General features: G+C 37.4%; 1 protein-coding gene across 1 annotated transcript in view; it reads right to left on the reverse strand.

The window, feature by feature from the left end:
* The window catches only part of MUSK (muscle associated receptor tyrosine kinase), an 88,505-nt gene that overhangs the window by 59,500 nt on the left and 10,936 nt on the right, over nt 1-18,069 (reverse strand). Inside the window, exons 3-5 of the mRNA XM_055302232.1 lie at nt 14,498-14,649; nt 9,315-9,442; nt 7,655-7,796 (exon numbers count right to left, since the gene is read on the reverse strand). Of these exons, the coding sequence (XP_055158207.1) occupies nt 7,655-7,796; nt 9,315-9,442; nt 14,498-14,649 (422 nt within the window). The remainder of the gene's footprint in view (nt 1-7,654; nt 7,797-9,314; nt 9,443-14,497; nt 14,650-18,069) is intronic.

Raw genomic sequence — 18,069 nt, forward strand, 5'->3', positions numbered from 1 at the left:
CTCTGGTCAGAAACAGGAAAGTAAAAAATCAGAATCTTGTACTTCAGAGGTTATCTAAAGCCTCCATGATGCAGCCCCTCCTTAAAAACTCCAGCCCTGCTATCCAGATCATCCCATTCCTTTGCCACATCTCTGTGCCCTGAGTGTCTGACTTCCTGGCCTTTAGAGTAGTTGGAGAAAACCATTTCAGTAAAGATACATAAGAGAGACAGTATGGATCATTCTTTGGATACACTCCATAACTAAAGTAGAACATGAGGCAGATTGGAGAAACAGACAAGATTATCTCTTGACTTAGAATATCTTCTAGAGGGCACTGAAGAGTCTCTTAGTCTCTGTTTTCAACCTACCAAAACGAATAAGCAGCAAATATAATTGGTGGTGGTGAGGTTGGGGGTACTACATGGAATCATGCCACTGAAAATTATGCTTTCATCTCTGTGAGGAACTGATTGAAAGAAATCATCTCAAGAGGAAGGAATATTTCTAGTTAAATATTAGGAAATCTTTATGAGCCCATATGATTGCTTTATTTTTGTTTTATCATTATATATTCGTTCTTGTATTTGGAGACGACTAAGGAACTAAGGAATGGTCTCAGCTTGAGGGTAGAAACCACAAACCAGGTGTGATTGCCTTTAAGATCAGTAAGACAAATCTCAATTTCAGAGATACTAAAATACACAGCAAAGAAAAAAAAGTGAGCCAATGGTGATTGTAAGAAATGAATGTCTCTGGGATTCACCTCAGAAATGGTAAAATATTTAAAAATGAACATTATAGAATCTATGGAATATGATATGGAGATTTCTCTTGCCCTCATCACATCCTGCCATGAAACCTATCCTAAAGGCCATTGTCACAGAGGTACATGAGATAGGGACTGAACTTTCCAAAGGAAGAGCCTCCACAGTTATGAGATGGACAACTCTTTTCTGCATTTCAAGTGACCGCGGAATTTGGGAAACCATAGATACTTTCCCACCAATGTTAAATTAGTATACCTGTATAGTCCCCATCTAGGAGTAGGGCTTCACTTTCCCATGGGAACTTACCTTTGTTTACCTTGAGTCAATAGCACCCAACCCCATGTAGAAAATGCTCACTGAGAAATCAGAACCCAAATTGAATTTTAGTGTTGGATCCTCTAAGCCACTATGGAATCATAGATTCCAGGTCTGTGCATAAGTAAGAAAGAAGAGTCAAATAGAGGGAGAATCCACTAGCAGATGCTGCCCTCTTAACTCTTTTACTTCCCATTCCATCCAAGGCCTCCTGCAGGAGTCCTCGAACTTTCTGTCTTTATGGATTGATTCCTTCCCTAAGGAACTGGCATGTTTCACATTCTGTTCTTCAGGACCTCACCCTCAACCTCAGTTCTTCAGCCAATGGCTAAATGTTGTGAATATCTAATCAACATCGGAACCAGTTGTCTTTGACAAAACTCTTCTCATCCCTTAGTTTGTTCTAGAGCAGAAGAACTGCAAAAATAGTATGTCAAACCAATGAACAGAAAGATGTCACTTTATCAAAGTAGTATAATGTTTGGAAGAAATGATGTTTTTTCTAAAATATAAATACATGTATTCTTTCTAATTATGAAAGTCTATAAAAATTCATAAAGTATAGAGCTATGTAAAATGTATGATAGGTATTAACCTCCTATGTAATTCTACATGCAGAGATGATGACTATTAGCATTTAGTTTATACACTCTAATATTGAATATATAAAACATACTATTCTTTAATTACTTAATTCTTTAAGTAATTCTTTAATTCTTTTTCACTTGTGAACACACTGATATTTCTAATGAATTATTTCTAGCAAGATAGAACAGAACTTTGTACAAAGTCAGTACTTCATAGGTACTTATTAAATGAATAATAATACAGCAAATAATTATACAGTGTTTGCTCTGTACCTGTATTAATTCATGTAATCATTGCAACAACCTAAGAGGTAGGTGCTAGTTTTTTTAACCTCTTTCTTAGAGATGATGAAACTGAGGCTCATTGATGGAAAACAGACCCAAATCACATATATGGTGTGTAATTGTAAAAGTTAAAGGATATAGATTGATCGCATTCTTAATAGCTGCATGGGATTTTTTTCACATACTTTTATCAGTGTTCTTTTGGTGCAAATTTATTTTATTTTGTTTTATGCAAAGAACAAAGGAAAACACCTCCACTAGACTATACCTAATAATAGGAATTGTTGAAAGTCTTGATTTTCTTTGTTGCTATTACCCTAATTGTTGTCCTTTATAAGTAATCTCTTTTCTCTTCAATGATTTATGATCACCTCTGTGGTGTTTATTATGATGAATCTGGGTGTGAAACTATTTATGTCCTTCCTCTTCGTTTTTACTGATTGAGACTCGTGTATCTAGTTCTTGAAGATTGAAGTCTTTCATTAATTTTGGCAAGTTCTCAGTCATTAAGCTTCTGAGTATAGTCTCTCATATTTTCTCTATTCTTTCTTTTTGTAATGCATATCCTTAATTATTTCTTTAATTCAATTTTATCTTTCCCATCTCTCTGCACTGAATTCTGAGATGACTTTTAGTATCTCTAACATATCCTTATTCATCCATTGAATTTTAAATTATAGTCATGTCTTTCATTTGTCAAAATTATTCAATTATTTATCAGAACTGCCTTTCTTCTAATGTATTTTTCTTTTTTTTCTCCTTTTATGTCTTTACTTAGTTTAAACATATTTATTTTCAAGTCTCTGTTATATTGTGTTAGTTGAATTTCCTGGGTTTTTGATCCCTTTGTATATTTTATCAGCTAACTATGGATGTTATAATTTTGCATTGTGAATTCATCCTCAGTGTTGAGGTTGAATCCTCTGAGGTTGAGATTTTATCATGAAAATCCTATCTGGGTAAGGTATTTTTAAAAGCTTTTTTGTTGTTAAATTGTCGGCGGTCAACTTTTATGTTAATTTCTCTAGCTTGAGAGCCCCAGACTGTACTGACAGTGTGAATTTAATATCAAACCTACATGAGATCAAACCTATAATCCTGAGCATTGTATATAGATTCATTCCTAGGAAAACTTGTTTTCTTCTTTCTCACACCTAGAATTCAGGTAGAGACAAGCCTCTGCATTGTCTTTCTGTGCCATCAGATGGAATTTTTCTGGTCCATCTTTTCACTTCTATGATTCTCAGCTTTATAGAAAGTTCTCAATGCTAATCTTCCTTAACAGGGGCTCAGGACATTGTCTCCCATCTGCTTAAGAGTCTTAATACTAAAAAAAAAAAAAAAAAAAAAAAAAAAAAGAGTCTTAATACTGGTATTCTAAGTTACAGAGATGGACACTTGTGCCATTACCTCCAGGACAATACAGAACCAGTTCATGAGCTTACTGCTGTTTTTTCAATTCCTATTTATTCATGGCCTCTGGAAATATAATTTTATTCTGTGGGTTGTATGACTAACGCAGCAATTCTGGGTGTTTGTAGTAGGAAGATGTTCATGTTATCTTGTCTGTCATTTTGTGGGAGCTATAAGTGTTTAATCCTACATTTGTATATTTGGTACAAATATTGATTAATTGTTTCAACCATTCTTTTGCAATTATTCTCAAATCCTCTTCCCTGTTTTCCTTCCTGGCAAACTACAATGCATGTATCTTGCCTTTGGACTTGGCATTGTACTTTTTCTGAACTTCTACTTTTTCTGTGATGAAGCACATTGATGTTATTCATATTCACAGTCCCATTCTCTACCAAAGCTTTAATGTTACCTAGCAATCCTAGTTCCCCTTGTGAGTCATCTCTCCCATTCCCCACAGCTATTTTAAAACCTTTCCACTCTTCCTCAGCCTTCTACCTCCCTTTACAGAAGTATTTTCAGAAGATAAACTTACTTTCTACTTCCCAAAGGAAATAGAAACCAACAGAGCTTTCTCAAATTCCATCTACCAAGCTCATTAACTCGTTTATACTAGAATATACCTCCCCTTTCTCCTTCCTATTACAAGGAAGGAAGTTCCTTCTTCCTAAGTACAGTGATCATATCATGGAAGCCTGGATACTTTCGAAGGTACAAGGAGGACTCTATTAATAATTATTCCAGGACAACAGGTGTAAACCAGAACTATCCTGGGCAAACTGGGACAAATGGTCACCCTCTGTATAGGATATATCACTCTACTTGTCCCCTGAATACACTGTTTTTGCTTTCTCAAGCATGACATGCCCTTGAACATCCTACTTCTCTTTTATGTTCAAATATCCTTTTCTCTGAGCCTCTTCTCATTCATATTTTAACATTTTCACTATTGTTTAACATTTTAATCTTGTTACAAGAGAAATCTTGCAAAGCAACCTTACCTCTATACCATATATCTCCAGCTACTGCTCACTTTCTTGACTTTTCCCTTTTATCTACCAAATTTATTTAAAAATTTGCTGACACCCACTGTCTCTTTTTGTCAGCTCCCATTCTCTGTCATTTATAGAATCTTGGCTTTTTCTCTCCCCCCCCCCCTTCTGTCACTGCTCTTGGCAATGTCACATGTGATCATCTGTTCTTTAATAGAAAACACAGTATTTAGCATTATTCAATCTCTTAGACACCTAAGTTAGTTGTGCTCTCTGTTCCTTAGTTTCTTATTATGGTGCCATGATAGGACGTTCCTCACTGACTGTTAGTGAGCTTTCAATAAAATTACCCATGTAAACAGCATTTTAAAATGTTAGCCATTGCTCATCCTTTTGGGAGGACATCCATGTTTGGCTATACTTGAGTTAGAAGGTTTCATTAGTAATTTTATATGTCACTGTTTGAACCATTTAAGTTAAGACAGAAAAGCGGAATATCTTCCTGTTGTCACTCCAAAGATACAGCAGCCTGAGGATGGCAGTCTCTAGCGGGAGCTTAACTTTTGTGTTGAAGACTGTTCCATGTTTGTTACGGCAGCTAAGATTCAGTGATAACACACTACCAAATCTACAATTAGTATGCCTCTCCTTTTTAGAAGCTAGAAATGGCAAACAACTTTACTTTTTCTTTTTTTAATATTTTAGTTATCTATTTGAGGGGGGGGGAGAAAGCACAGGCATGAGAAGTGGGGAGAGGCAGTGGGAGAAGGTGAAGGAAGGGAAGGAGCAGACTCCCTGCTGAGCATGGAGCCAGATGTAGGACTCGATCTCGGGACCCCGAGATCAGGACCTGAGCTGAAGTCAGCCACTTAACTAACTGAACCACCCAGGCGCCTCCCCACTTTTAAAGATTTTATTTTAGTTTTTAAAGATTTTATACAACTTTTCCGTGACGATCATGTGCAGGACGTGTAGCCCAGCACTGAATGACATTATGGTGTTCTCATTCTAATTTGCTTAAGCTAATTTCCAGAGTGACTGACACAATATATAACAAATGCTCATCTGCCTCAGTGACTATGGCCCAGCTTTATCTTCAGCCCTCATTATTGCCCAGTTAGTAGATATTTACAGACACATTCGGAATTGTGCTTTTCAGTTGGTTTTTCACCTGTTCTGAATTGCCAGTTAACTTGGTCCTTCCTTTAAATAGATCATGTCTGCATTATATCTTGTGAAAATGCCTTAACTATTTCTTTAAGTGGAAGCCAATCTTTCAGAACTTCAAGACAAGCCACACAGATTTGCTACAATTTTTATGCTATAATAGTAATAATTATACTTGATGCCATTTATTAAATGTTTATTATGTACCAGCCACCATGCTAAGCATGTCACAAATATTGGCTGCTTTAATAGGGACTAAAATGGAGTAGAAATAGATGTGTGCTAAAATGGCCATCCTGCCTATTGTTAGAGTAACTTTAAATATTATGAGCTATTGAGACTAGCAAGTTTAATAAAACCTCTCTCTACGTTAACTGTTAAAGCAATGAGCATGACCAGTTTAGTGTTAAGAAGAAAGAAGACTGTATTTATGTGTGATATAGGTAGGTGTGATATAGGTGTGATGGGTGGGATACAGAATTAAATGGCAAGCCTAGACAAAACTGTAACTGGACTCCAACTAATTGTGAGTTGTGTTCATTTTCTCTGGGACAGTGTTAAAGCAAATAATTTCAGCATCTATGTGGATAGGGACCTAATCAGTCAGCATTCTATATTATAATACAGAGGTCTTATATTTAAATCTTGAAGAGGAAAATCTTTATGATATTATATACAAATGGATAACATTCATTATGTATTATTCCATGTATAGCTCAAGGAAACACTGAATCCAGGCAGCTAGTCAGTGTCTAAATGTGTGATTGAGTGTGTTTTTATGTTTACTTTTCACTGAATATGTCACATCAACTGGTTTTGCATAAATGCAAAAATGTTTTAAATGCCATTGCTAATGTAGAAGATACTAAATTATAGCAACTATGCGGAAAATATATATATTTTTTTATGTCTGACAGCCATTATTCCCATCAGCCTCATTCTTTTCCATAAGGAGTTAGTAGAGATTCTATGAACAATGTAATGATGTAATAAATATGTTACCTCAATTAGAAGCAGATGTGGGTTATGAGATTATTAATACTGTGAGAGGAAGGCCTAGCTAGGAAATAAAAATAATCTAAAAGAAGCTAATAAAACACTGTGACTGAGAAGGAAGAGATACGGGCTTAAGCGAGTAGGATGGAATCAAAGTAAGCTATGGGGAACTCCTGAAATCTCTCTCAGTTGAACTATAATATGGGCCAGTGTAAGAAAGCCCAAATATTTTATCAACCAGAAAAGAGAAAAGCAGAAAAACAGGTGATGAATCTTATAGTCAACATTTATTGAGTGTTTACAAAGGGCCAGCCACTCAGCTAGATAATATCAACACCTTACCTCACTGAATACTCATAACAAATCCCACTTTTCAGATGAGAAAACTGGGAGCCAGAGATTAATTCTACAGCATATTACAGGAAGAGCTGGGAAGAGTTTTGTACCCAGTTTGCTCACTGAGCACAGGCATGCTGGTAGTTTCTATTTTTAAGCAAAATGTGATGTAATTTTAGGTCAAGAAGGATCTGACAATCAAATGGGTACAACACCTAGTCCTATCTGGATTCTGATTTCTCAGTGAAGACCTTTACAACTAATTGCCGAATTGGTTGGCTTTAAAAGAACATTTTAAAGAATGAAAAAATACTTTGGCAATGTAAGTCAGAGAAGTAGGAACATTTTTAGTTATACATTTTGAGTATTTTATTTTTTTCAACCCTGTGTGATGCAATACAATCTGAAAAGTTACTTTTTTTTCTTTTGATCTTTTTAAAAGTCATGTCCATATGCTGAAAAAGGTAAAATGAGGGTTTTCAAATTTATAAGCAAGAGAGAATTGTGCAAACCAGACATAAGTTCTGAACTGATATCCTCCTGTTTTAGTATTTTAGTCTGAATTTAGTCTGGGTTTGTCAAAATTACCAGTTATTGTGGGCAATAGATGGAATATAAGCTATTATACTAGCGAACGCCTCTTTCTCTTTTCAGTTTTTCTTTTCAGAGTTTTGACCTTATGGTTTAGTATCTGGAACAGTTGAGGGAACTGGTCTACCCACATCTCTGCCTTTGCAAATTAATATCCAGCCTTCACAGTAGAATGTGAGGCCCTTCCAATAGCACCATAATGGGAAGGAATGCAACTCCTTACCCTCAACTTCCAGCTTCACCAATTTGGAATATGCCGTCCCGAGGCTGTTTTTTGCCACACATCGATAATGTCCTGCATCTTCCTTTTGCACATTATGAATCCTTAAACTCCCAGATTCAAGAACTGCGATGCGGGAATTTTCCTGCCAGGGATAGGGACAGGAATTTTAAAATGTCCATGGCTTTATCAAGAAATCACTTGCCTTACTTTATCAGGTCATCATCATTGCTGCTATCATCAAAAATATCATTGGAACACTTATTTGGCATTTAGATGGTATAATACACAATATTAAATGAGACAGTATAAGATTACCTAAATTAATTTTAGTAATGATTCTGTAAGATAGAGTTTATTTTCATTTTCTTTCATCACATGAGGACACCAAAGGTTTATTTGATTTCCTAAAAGTCACATCCAAGTCTGTTTGAGTTAAAACACTTTATATGGTATCCTTAGGGGGATATATGTCTTTTGAAAAATTAGAAATTTCTACCAATAATACATAATTGGTGTTGAAAGTTAAAACATCACAATTACTTTCCCTTTGAGTACTCTAAATTTAGTATTATACAAAAATTCCTGCATTTTTAATTTTAGGAAATCCACCAATATTTATAACAAAAGGAAAGTCAAAAATTATATAATTACCATAAACAATTTAACATTTTTGTTTTATTTTAAATAAAGCTAATTGATATTATACTTCATTTCAGTTAATTGACGTGTATCAACACCTACATATTCTCTGTGGAATATTCTCAGCATAGTAAAATGAAAAACCTCCCTGAATTTACACTTAGTAGGTGACAACAATGATGCAGTGTAATCATTTACCAGTAAATGTAGGTATGAGATACAAAAGCGTTAAAAGCATGTACATAATAGATTTTTAATTTGGCTGCTCTGTGACTGAGATAAACTCTGCTAGGGAGAGTTTCACCAGTCTTGATGTCTGTGCTGTAACTTCACTCCAGAGGTTCTCATTACTTTTCTTCCAAACCTCCTTTCTCTGGGCACCTGGGTGGCTTAGTGGGTTAAGCACCTGTCTTTGGCTCAGGTCATGATCCCAGGATCCTGGGATGGAGGCCTATGCCAGGATCCCTGCTCAGCAGGGGGCCTGTTTCTCCCTCTCCCTCCTCCCCTCTCCCTGCTTGCTCTTGCTTTCTCTCTCTCAAATAAATAAATAAAATGTTAAAAAAAAAAAGAAAAAAAAGAAAAAGAAAAAAAGCAAACCTCTTTTCTCAACTCTCCTCCCAGAAACTGTTTGTCAGGTCTAAAACCTGGATTTTAGTTTCATCTTTTTCATCTTCTGTGTCTCAAAGTTTCAATGTTAAAAAAATAAAACAATTCTACTAACCAACTGATCAACAAAGAAACATTCTAGCTTTGCTTTTGCTTTGCTTCCTTTTTCATCCCTAAAAAGAACTACTGGTTCCCATCTCTCTCTCTCTCTCTCTCTCTCTTTTTTTTTTTCTCTAACCAGTCCCAACTGGAATGCCTTACGGTTAGTGGGAACAGGAATATTTAAGGTTGGTGAAAATGTCATATATGGGAAAATTTTTCATGTTAGAAATTTGTAATCATGTAACTCACTTTGCAAAGATTTGTTGTATTTGAAAACTAGTTGTATAGACATGTTTTCATAATAATCACTTACCCTGAGAGCACTGTCCCCCTTAATCCACGACACTGATGGTTTAGGATTGCCCATTGTAGTACACGGGAGAACTGCCTTTAATCCTTCTATTATTTTTACGTTTATGGGAGGACGAGTTATTTTCGGCTCTAAAGGGAAACAAAAATTCAAAATTAAAAAGGCAATATGGCTGCATTAAGTCTAAATATCCACTCTAAGAATAGGTTGTTACATTACAAGATATGCCAAATGCTAAGACAGGTTTTGAGGGTATATCAAACAAAAACCATTTTTCAAAGTTTTGGTTATCTGTTTTATTCATATCTTATTTGAAAACCACAAATTCATGAAACATATTAGGAGTTTGAAGTCCTAGTATTCTTCACTTTAAAAGATAGTTAATAAAAAGTTGATTAAAATAAACTGTTACCTTAACAATTCAACAGTATCCAATTCATACCAACAAACACGAAAACATTTGAAGGGACATTTCTAATCTATTTTTATTTTTTATTAGTTTTTTATCTACTTTTAATATAATTCTGAATTTTGCTTTCCCTCTCCCTTTAGTTTCATCTAACTTTGACTCTTAATTTTAGTGATTAAGAATTAGATATATTTGTAGAAAGTAAACTCGACATTATTATTTTTTTTAAGATTTTTTTTTTAATTTATTCATGATAGACACAGAGAGAGAGGCAGAGACACAGGCAGAGGGAGAAGCAGGCTCCATGTCAGGAGCCTGACGTGGGACTCGATCCTGGGACTCCAGGATCATGCCCTGGGCTGAAGGCAGGTGCTGAACCGCTGAGCCACCCAGGGATCCCCCAAACTCGACATTATTATATTAGTAATTGGAGAAATTTGGTCATACAATTTAGAGTAACTGTACTCTGCGAGGCAAACTTTTGTAATTTACTTTTCTGTGAAACTCTCTTAAATTAATTCTATCAGAAGAAATAATTTATACCACCTACTGTTTATTCTCTGATAGTAAACTTTCAGAAGAAGTTATTAAATCTAATGTGTAGAAGAATTGACAAGTTCAGGATGCCTATTATTTTACTACTTGAAACATTCATAATAATGAAAACTACATTCATTTCCTTGGTGATCTCATGTTACAGATATAAAACAGAGGACTGTCTTTTCAGGAGAGACTACTGAGAAATGGATACATTTTATTTCCCTCAGGTCATATGCTATATAATCAGTGTGTTACTTTGATGGAGAAAAGCATGAAAAAAAAAAGCTTATTTCATAAGCACTTTTCCCTCCTGTTTTAATTGTGCTTCTAGGAGTTAGGGGTGGTTGGAAATAGTATTTGCAAAGACTGCATGGTCTTTTGATGTTTAATCTAGGCATTTATTGCCATTTAGAGTTGGTATGATCTTGGATTATGGCAAAATTACAAGACAGGCTTTTTAAAAAGATTTTATTTATTTATTCATGAGAGACACAAAGAGAGGGAGAGGCAGAGACACAGGCAGAGGGAGAAGCAGGCTCCATGCAGGGAGCCGGATGCGGGACTTGATCCCAGGTCATGCCCTGGGATCATGCCCTGGGCCAAAAGTAACGCTAAACAACTGAGCCACCCGGCTGCCCCGTGACAGGCTTTAAACATGTTATAGGAAAATATCAACTTAGTTACTTGGCCTGCCTTCTTCAAGCTCATAACTTTCCTAATCAACATCAGTGAACACCTACATTTGATGATGATGGCCAGGCACCTCAGTTGTGGGTTGGGTTGTCATATGACTGCTGGCAAAAGCTTAGCTTAAGAATTGATATTCCTATGTCCTAGTCAAAGAGCATTACCCATTCCTTCCCTTGGGTTCCTTGAACTCATCCCTCTGCCAAGATAACCTTTGTTCAAAGCAAATAACTCCCATCTTTTTCAGTGAAATAGAAGCCTTGGTCATCTTTTGGATGAGAGAGAAGAGAATTCTTATGGTATCTTGAATATAAAGTGAGCTGGGAATGAGATAAGCATTGATGTTGAGTCATGGATTCCCCACTGTAATGGAACACTCTTCAGGTGGAGCCACAAGCACTCGCTAATGTGAGCTGTTTATCGTGTTATAGCAGGATGCTAGAAGCATCGTGCTATGCCAGCATGAAACCCTTAGTTGATGGACCAAAAGGAACTTGGGGGAGGGAGCTCCTGGGAGAGATCCTAGGGTAACTGGAGTAGTGATGGAGGCCAGGGTCTTAGGGATCTCAGGAAGAAGGTCTCTACCAAGTGGTGTGGGAGCATTCTAAAATGTTAACAACTGGGATGGCCATACCAACATATACCCACATGACTGTGTGAGCTTTCCTAAGGAGAAGGTGGAGAAAAGAAGAGAAGAATATTTAGGATAGATCCATAATAAAATTTAGAACCACAGAGAATATGAGACATGTTCAAAGGAAAGATAGAACCACAAAATAGTGAAATACTTAAATGTGCTCTGCCTTCAGGATCAAGCCTTTATTATTTAGCAAAGGAGCACATCCCAGTTTCCTTACTTGATTTCCTCACTGCCCCACATGCTAAAAGAAAGCTTTCTTGTGGGTATGTCCCTACCCCCTTCTCACAAAACCTCCAGGTGAGCTTCCTCACAATGCCCCATTAGCCCCTCAACATTCCTATTCTAATGAATCTACAACTTCATTTATAAGTATGATCAAAAATAAAAGATTAGTAGATGATTGAGAGAAAAAAACACGAACATGAAAAAAGACAAAACAAAAGAAATCCAAAACTTAATCATGGGGAAAACAGAAACAAAGCAAGGAAAGGAAGACTATATTTTAAAAATGCAGTAGTGATATCCTTACAGGGACTTGAGCAAATACTGCATCATATAACACACAGAGTTTGCTCTGGGGGAAAAAAGGAGCAGAGAAGTAATTCCCAGGAATTAAAAATATGGGTTTTTAAGATCAAAGTACTCAGTATAAGGGCAGAATAATAGAAATAATAGAATAGTCATATTGAAGAGTGAGTTCGCGATAGGGAAGGAAAAATTTTAAAAATCTCCAAGAAGGAAGAATATCAGGATAGATAGCTAGAAAATATGAGGAGAAAATATTGAGGTCATGAAAAATGGAAAAAGAAAGAGATCTAACATTTGTTAAAAGTTTAAGAATGAGATAAAATGAAGAGGAAGAGAAATAGAAAAGAGTATATCTCATAAAAAAAAAAAGGTTGGTTTTAGATTCAAAAGGCCCACCTAAAACTAAGTAGAAATAATAAAAGAAAACCCACCTAACATATTCTTGGCAGTTTGAGAAATTTATGAATTCTAGAAATGAAGAGAAAGTACTATAATTTTTAAGAAAAACACTAGGCTTACCTACAGGAATAAGAAAAAGATTTCTCAGCTGAATCATGGAATGCCATGTGAGATGAATAATTATTTAATACAAGCTAAGGGAAGAGCCTTTTTTTTCTATTTTTTTTAAGATTTTTTATTTATTTATGATAGTCACAGAGAGAGAGAGAGAGGCAGAGACACAGGCAGAGGGAGAAGCAGGCTCCATGCACCGGGAGCCCGATGTGGGATTCGATCCCGGGTCTCCAGGATCACGCCCTGGGCCAAAGGCAGGCACCAAACCGCTGCGCCACCCAGGGATCCCAGGAAGAGCCTTTTTAAACTCTCATCTGTACCTAGACAAATTATTATCCAGGTGTAAAGGCAAAGTAAAGACTTCCAGGGATGCAAAGATTCAGAAGATACATCCTCAGATTTTATGTGATCACATGCTCACGCTTTGAAAAGAAGCAGCAATGACTCCCTTCAGCAAAACAATGACAACAAAGTAGAAAGATAAAAGATAAAAGAAACAGTGACGACAATCAGGAATAACAACAAAACTTGCAATAAAATTCCCAGGTGGAACTGGCCCCTGCTGATTGGTATGGCACCCACATGGATTTTGATGTGATTTTTGCCATCAGCAGCATGGTGTCAGAAGAAAATAAAGATTGCATTATTACCAGGTGGACAGTTTGGAAGCAGATAGTGCTTCTAGCACAGGAGGTCATGAGATTTCAGGGTACTGGTAAGAGTGCTTGATGATAGAACACCAGGTAGGAGAGAAAACCAAGTGGACCAAGAACTGAGTAAGTCTTGACTGGGGGGGTCAGTGGAAGGGAGAGCAGGGGAGTCAGGGCAGGAGAACGTGAGCATGCTGGTGATGGCCGTGTGGTGGGAGTGGGGGAGCAAGAGAGCTGGACTCTGTTCTTAGCTGAGAAAGAGACAGATGGAGTTAAGAGCCTTCTCTCTGGAGGCACATCACGAGTGTGGGAAAGTGTTTTCTTCATGGGACAGAGCTAGAAATAGAAGTGCCCATGTTCAGAGTATGACATCCTGGAGCTTAAGATTTTAAACACAGACCATTTCCTAGGGGTGACAAGGTCGTTGATGGGGTTGGCTGATAAAAAGGCAAATATCACTGGACTTGTGGAGGTCAGGAGTTGTAAGGATGAAATGGCTAGAGGCTGTTTCATGGTTGTTATAATCCATTAGGATGGTGCCTGGACTTAGGTTGGATAGAAAGATAATGAGTCTGGAATCAAAGTCTTTGGCAGATATTGTATATGTGTGTGTGCATGTGGGGGGGGGACTTAAAAATGGGGAGGTGACTTGAATAGAAAGAGAATGGTAGAATGGCACATGCCCTCATGAGAGGAAAGGCTTTGCACAGCAATAATGACTGAAAGGGGGGTGAGGAGTCCTTGCTAGCCTTGTAGACAGGAAAAGTGGGGGGAAAATAAACAGCCTCCAGTAAAGAAGATAAGCCACTCAAGTTTGAAGAGTCATCCAAGAACATCAAGTTTCAAATAAGGCAAAAGAGCAGAAGTGTCTGCAAAGAGGTTGGAGATAAAAAGCGCACCTGGTCGTAAGGGAACTGTTTTAAAGGTACAGGGAGAAGATTTTAGAGGAAAGTTCCCTGGTGACAAGAGGGCGAGGGGGGAGCAGACAAGGAGCTGTGGACAGGCCAGAAAACAGGAGAAGCTAGAGAACTAAGGGGCTTGCCTGTGGCTGAGGACAGGAATACAAGGTGTAGAATTCACTGCGGCAAGGTTGTGTTTTGAACTTGAACTCAGCCGGCTGCTAAGCCTCCAGGTGTGCGGGAGGCCCTATTTACTGCCTGCTCCAGGGTGCACCAAGCCAGCCTTTTAACATCACGAGCAGAGGCCCTCTCCCACTCACTCATCTTCACTTGCAGAGCCCCACAGCTCTCGGCGGCGCCCCCCACGCCGTTGTTGGCGGTGCAGCAGTAGATGCCATCGTCACTGTCTTCCACACTCAGGATGGTGAGGAGCTGTCCGTTCTCTCGAATGCTGTACCGGGTATCAAAGAGCCTGCAGGTCACAGACAGCAATGGCAGGTTAGGACCCCAGTGTGATTTTTTTTTTTCCAGCCGTGGTAAACTGATCAAAAAAGATGGCTTGTCAATGGAGGAAGATGATTAAAAGCAAAAGGAAAGTTGAATGAGTTCAGAATTCTAGAGAATTCTTAGTTGGCAATATAATGCTCACAATGCATTCTAATCTTCCCTATGCTCCAATAATCAAAGCACCACTGAGTCCCTCCAAAATGCTATCAAAAGGTGATGTCTGTCGATGAGACCAAACATGAAGTTTACTTTACTCAGGAAAGTCTATGATTACCAAGATATATGAGTCTTCTCCCCATAATTATTGCAAAGTAACAGCCAGGGAATGAACACACACACATAAATGTGTGACCAGCAGGGAGAACTAAATATTTATGGGAGCAACTAACAATTAGCTGAGTATTTATTAAACAAATATTTGTTGAGTGCCTAACCAGTGTCAAGCATAGTTCTTTTTTTTTTTTTGAATATATAAGGAAGCAGGACAGCTTCAAACTGTAGAAGTAGATGTTTTATATACATGATCTCATTAAATTACATGCCATCAGTTGAAAAGGGAATTAGGGAAACAGATTTGAGGGGAAGTATCAACATAAAAGTGGGTTTTAGGACCAAATAAAGATTCTTTATGTAAAATGTATGCATTAGGCAGAAACATGTCCCCCCCCAAAAAAAAATCCACGAATTAATCCCCAGAACCTGTGAATATGTTATCTTATGTGGCAAAAGGGATTTTACAGATACCAAGGATCTTAAAATAGAGTATCACAGCTTATCCAGATTGGTCCAATGTAATCATGACCGCCATTAAAAGATGGTAGAAGGAAGCTGAAAAATGAGAGGAGATGAGACAGTGGTGGCAGGGGGCAAAGTGATAGAAAGTGGAGGAAGGAGCAAGGAAGGCAGGTAGCCCTCTCTAAGTTGGGAAAGGCAAGAATTTCTTTGGTGCCACCAGAAAGAATGCAGCCCTGTAAATGCCTTGATTTTAGCCCAGGGAGACCTATTTCAGACTTCTGACCCCCCAATCTGTAAGATAATGAATCTGTATTGTTTTAGGCCACTAAGTTTTTGGTAATTTGTTACAGTAGAAATAGGGAACTCATGTGAAAAGAAAAGTGGAAAAGGAAGTGGATTCTTGATGTTCTAATCTCAACAGGTGGCTACCATCATACACCGATCCTGAAGAGGAAAAATTTTGGTCAAATGTGACTAAGGATAATGGCGTCACTGGGTAGTTCACTAAATCACAATAAATAACTGTGGCAAGCCACGATACTCACTCTCATGTAATTCTGTTGTATTTTGTTTTGTTTTTACCAGGTTTAAGTGTTCATGGAAATATATGAACATTGGAATATTTTGCAGATGGACTTGTGGACTAAGAGTCCAACCACCCTGTGAAATAGAAAATTTTCAAGACTTAGAAGCTGTTGCATCATTGTTGCTAAATTGCTTATGGGTTATGAGGAACACTCAAATATTAGTAATTTTTAAACTAGAATTTTTTAGAACAGTTTTAGATTTGTAGAAAAATTGAAAAGATAGTACTTTTTCTATACCTCCCTCATCCAGTCTCCCCTGTTGTGAACATCTTGGATTAGTGCGGTATGTTTGTTAAATTAGTGAGCCAATATTGATATAGTATTAACTAGTTTATATAAGTCTTTGTTTATTCAGATTTGTTTAGTTTTTATCTGATGTCTTTGTTCCATAGTCTCATCCAGGACACTACGTTTGTCATATCTTCTTCGGCTCTTTTTGGCTGTGATAATTTCTAGGACTTTCCTTGTGTTTGATAGCCTTGACAGTTTTGAGGAGTCCTTATCAAGTATTTTGTAGGAGGTCCCTCTATTGGAATTTGCCTTATGTTTTTATCACAATAAAACTGGGCTTGTGGCTTTGGGGAAGAAGATCACAAAAACAGAGTGTCACATCACATCATAAAAAGGATACGCTATTGATGTCATTTCTCACTGTTGATATTGACCTTTATCACCAGGGTGAGCTAGTGCTTGTCAGGTTTCTCCTGTGTCCAGTTATTCATTATTCCTCAGAGGGCACTCAAATATGTTGTCTAAATGTCATTTTTTCCTATTTCACAGATCCTTTGACTAACAACTAACTAATCAAACCTGTAGCTCCACTTGCTTCTTATTTATTTGTAACATTTTTACCTTATAACAAAGGGAAGATTCAAACGTATTAAATGATTTTATTCATAGTGTTACAAGCTAAGTTAGCTGAGCTTATATTTATGGTTTTCTGAGATAGACTTATAATGATTTTCTTTGTGTAATTAAAAACTCTCTCACTGCCCATTTCTTCATCTCCTTATAATATTGAGAGATAAACCATGAGAGGACATAGGGCCATATTTTTCAAAGCTATTTACAATACAGGCATCAAACTTCCTTCCCAGACAAGTTGGAGGGCTGTGATGGGGAGAGTAGTCTTTGAACATTGACCTTTGAATACTGAATGTTGAGTATCTAACAACTATTATAATTTCAAAGTAGGGAAGAGTATAAATATGTCAAGATATATGCAACAACTGTAATGTAATACAGAGCTATCTAACTTCTGTGATAACTTCACAGGTTCTTTAATGACCACTGTTATTCATGGTCCATATTCACAATGAAGTTTTTCTGTATTATTTAAAGAGATTATTTTATTTATCTTGTTATAGAAGACAAAAACATATAAAAGAGAAAACTCATGAATATCAAGCATATAAATTATAAAGCTAAAAGCTTAGGAGATATTGGCACAATGACTCGTGTTGAATGGAGACAGGAGAGTGACTTGTGAAACACAGGAAGAGCTGATAAGGTGTGTTGAATATAGGCAGTAAATAAAATAGCAGCCTGCCAAAGATTGATGTAATTAATCAAAAATATGTTGGAACAGAGAAGAGTATCGCTTCAAGTGGAAAGGGATGGAAAGGCAAGTTTATAATCATGCTGCCTCTAGACTGACAGCTCTGTCGTCCCTAAATCAACCACCCATTGGTGACATAAAATGTCCCTTGGGGTGACTGGGTGGCTCAGTCAGTTGGGCATCTGATTCTTGATTTCAGCTCAGGTCATGATCTTGGGGTTGTGGGAGTGAGCCCCACGTCAGGCTCTGCATCTGGGCATGGGACCTACTTGAGATTCTCTCTCTCTCCCTCTTCCCCTCCCTGCTTGCTCGCTTTCTCTCTCTCTCTCTCAAAAAAAAATATTGTTCCTTTATGGATGGCCCCATCACTCTACCCAAGAAAAACCCTTAAAATCCATGGCTGTTCAGCTGGCTATTTGGCAAGCTAGAGTCATGGCCAGATGTGCTTGCATCTGTCCAATAGAGAAAGTATACGTTATTAGCTTCAGGTACCTTCTGTCTGTGG

The sequence above is a fragment of the Nyctereutes procyonoides genome, unplaced genomic scaffold, assembly GCF_905146905.1.
Source record: "Nyctereutes procyonoides isolate TBG_1078 unplaced genomic scaffold, NYPRO_anot_genome, whole genome shotgun sequence".
In the NCBI taxonomy this organism is placed as follows: Eukaryota; Metazoa; Chordata; class Mammalia; order Carnivora; family Canidae; genus Nyctereutes; species Nyctereutes procyonoides.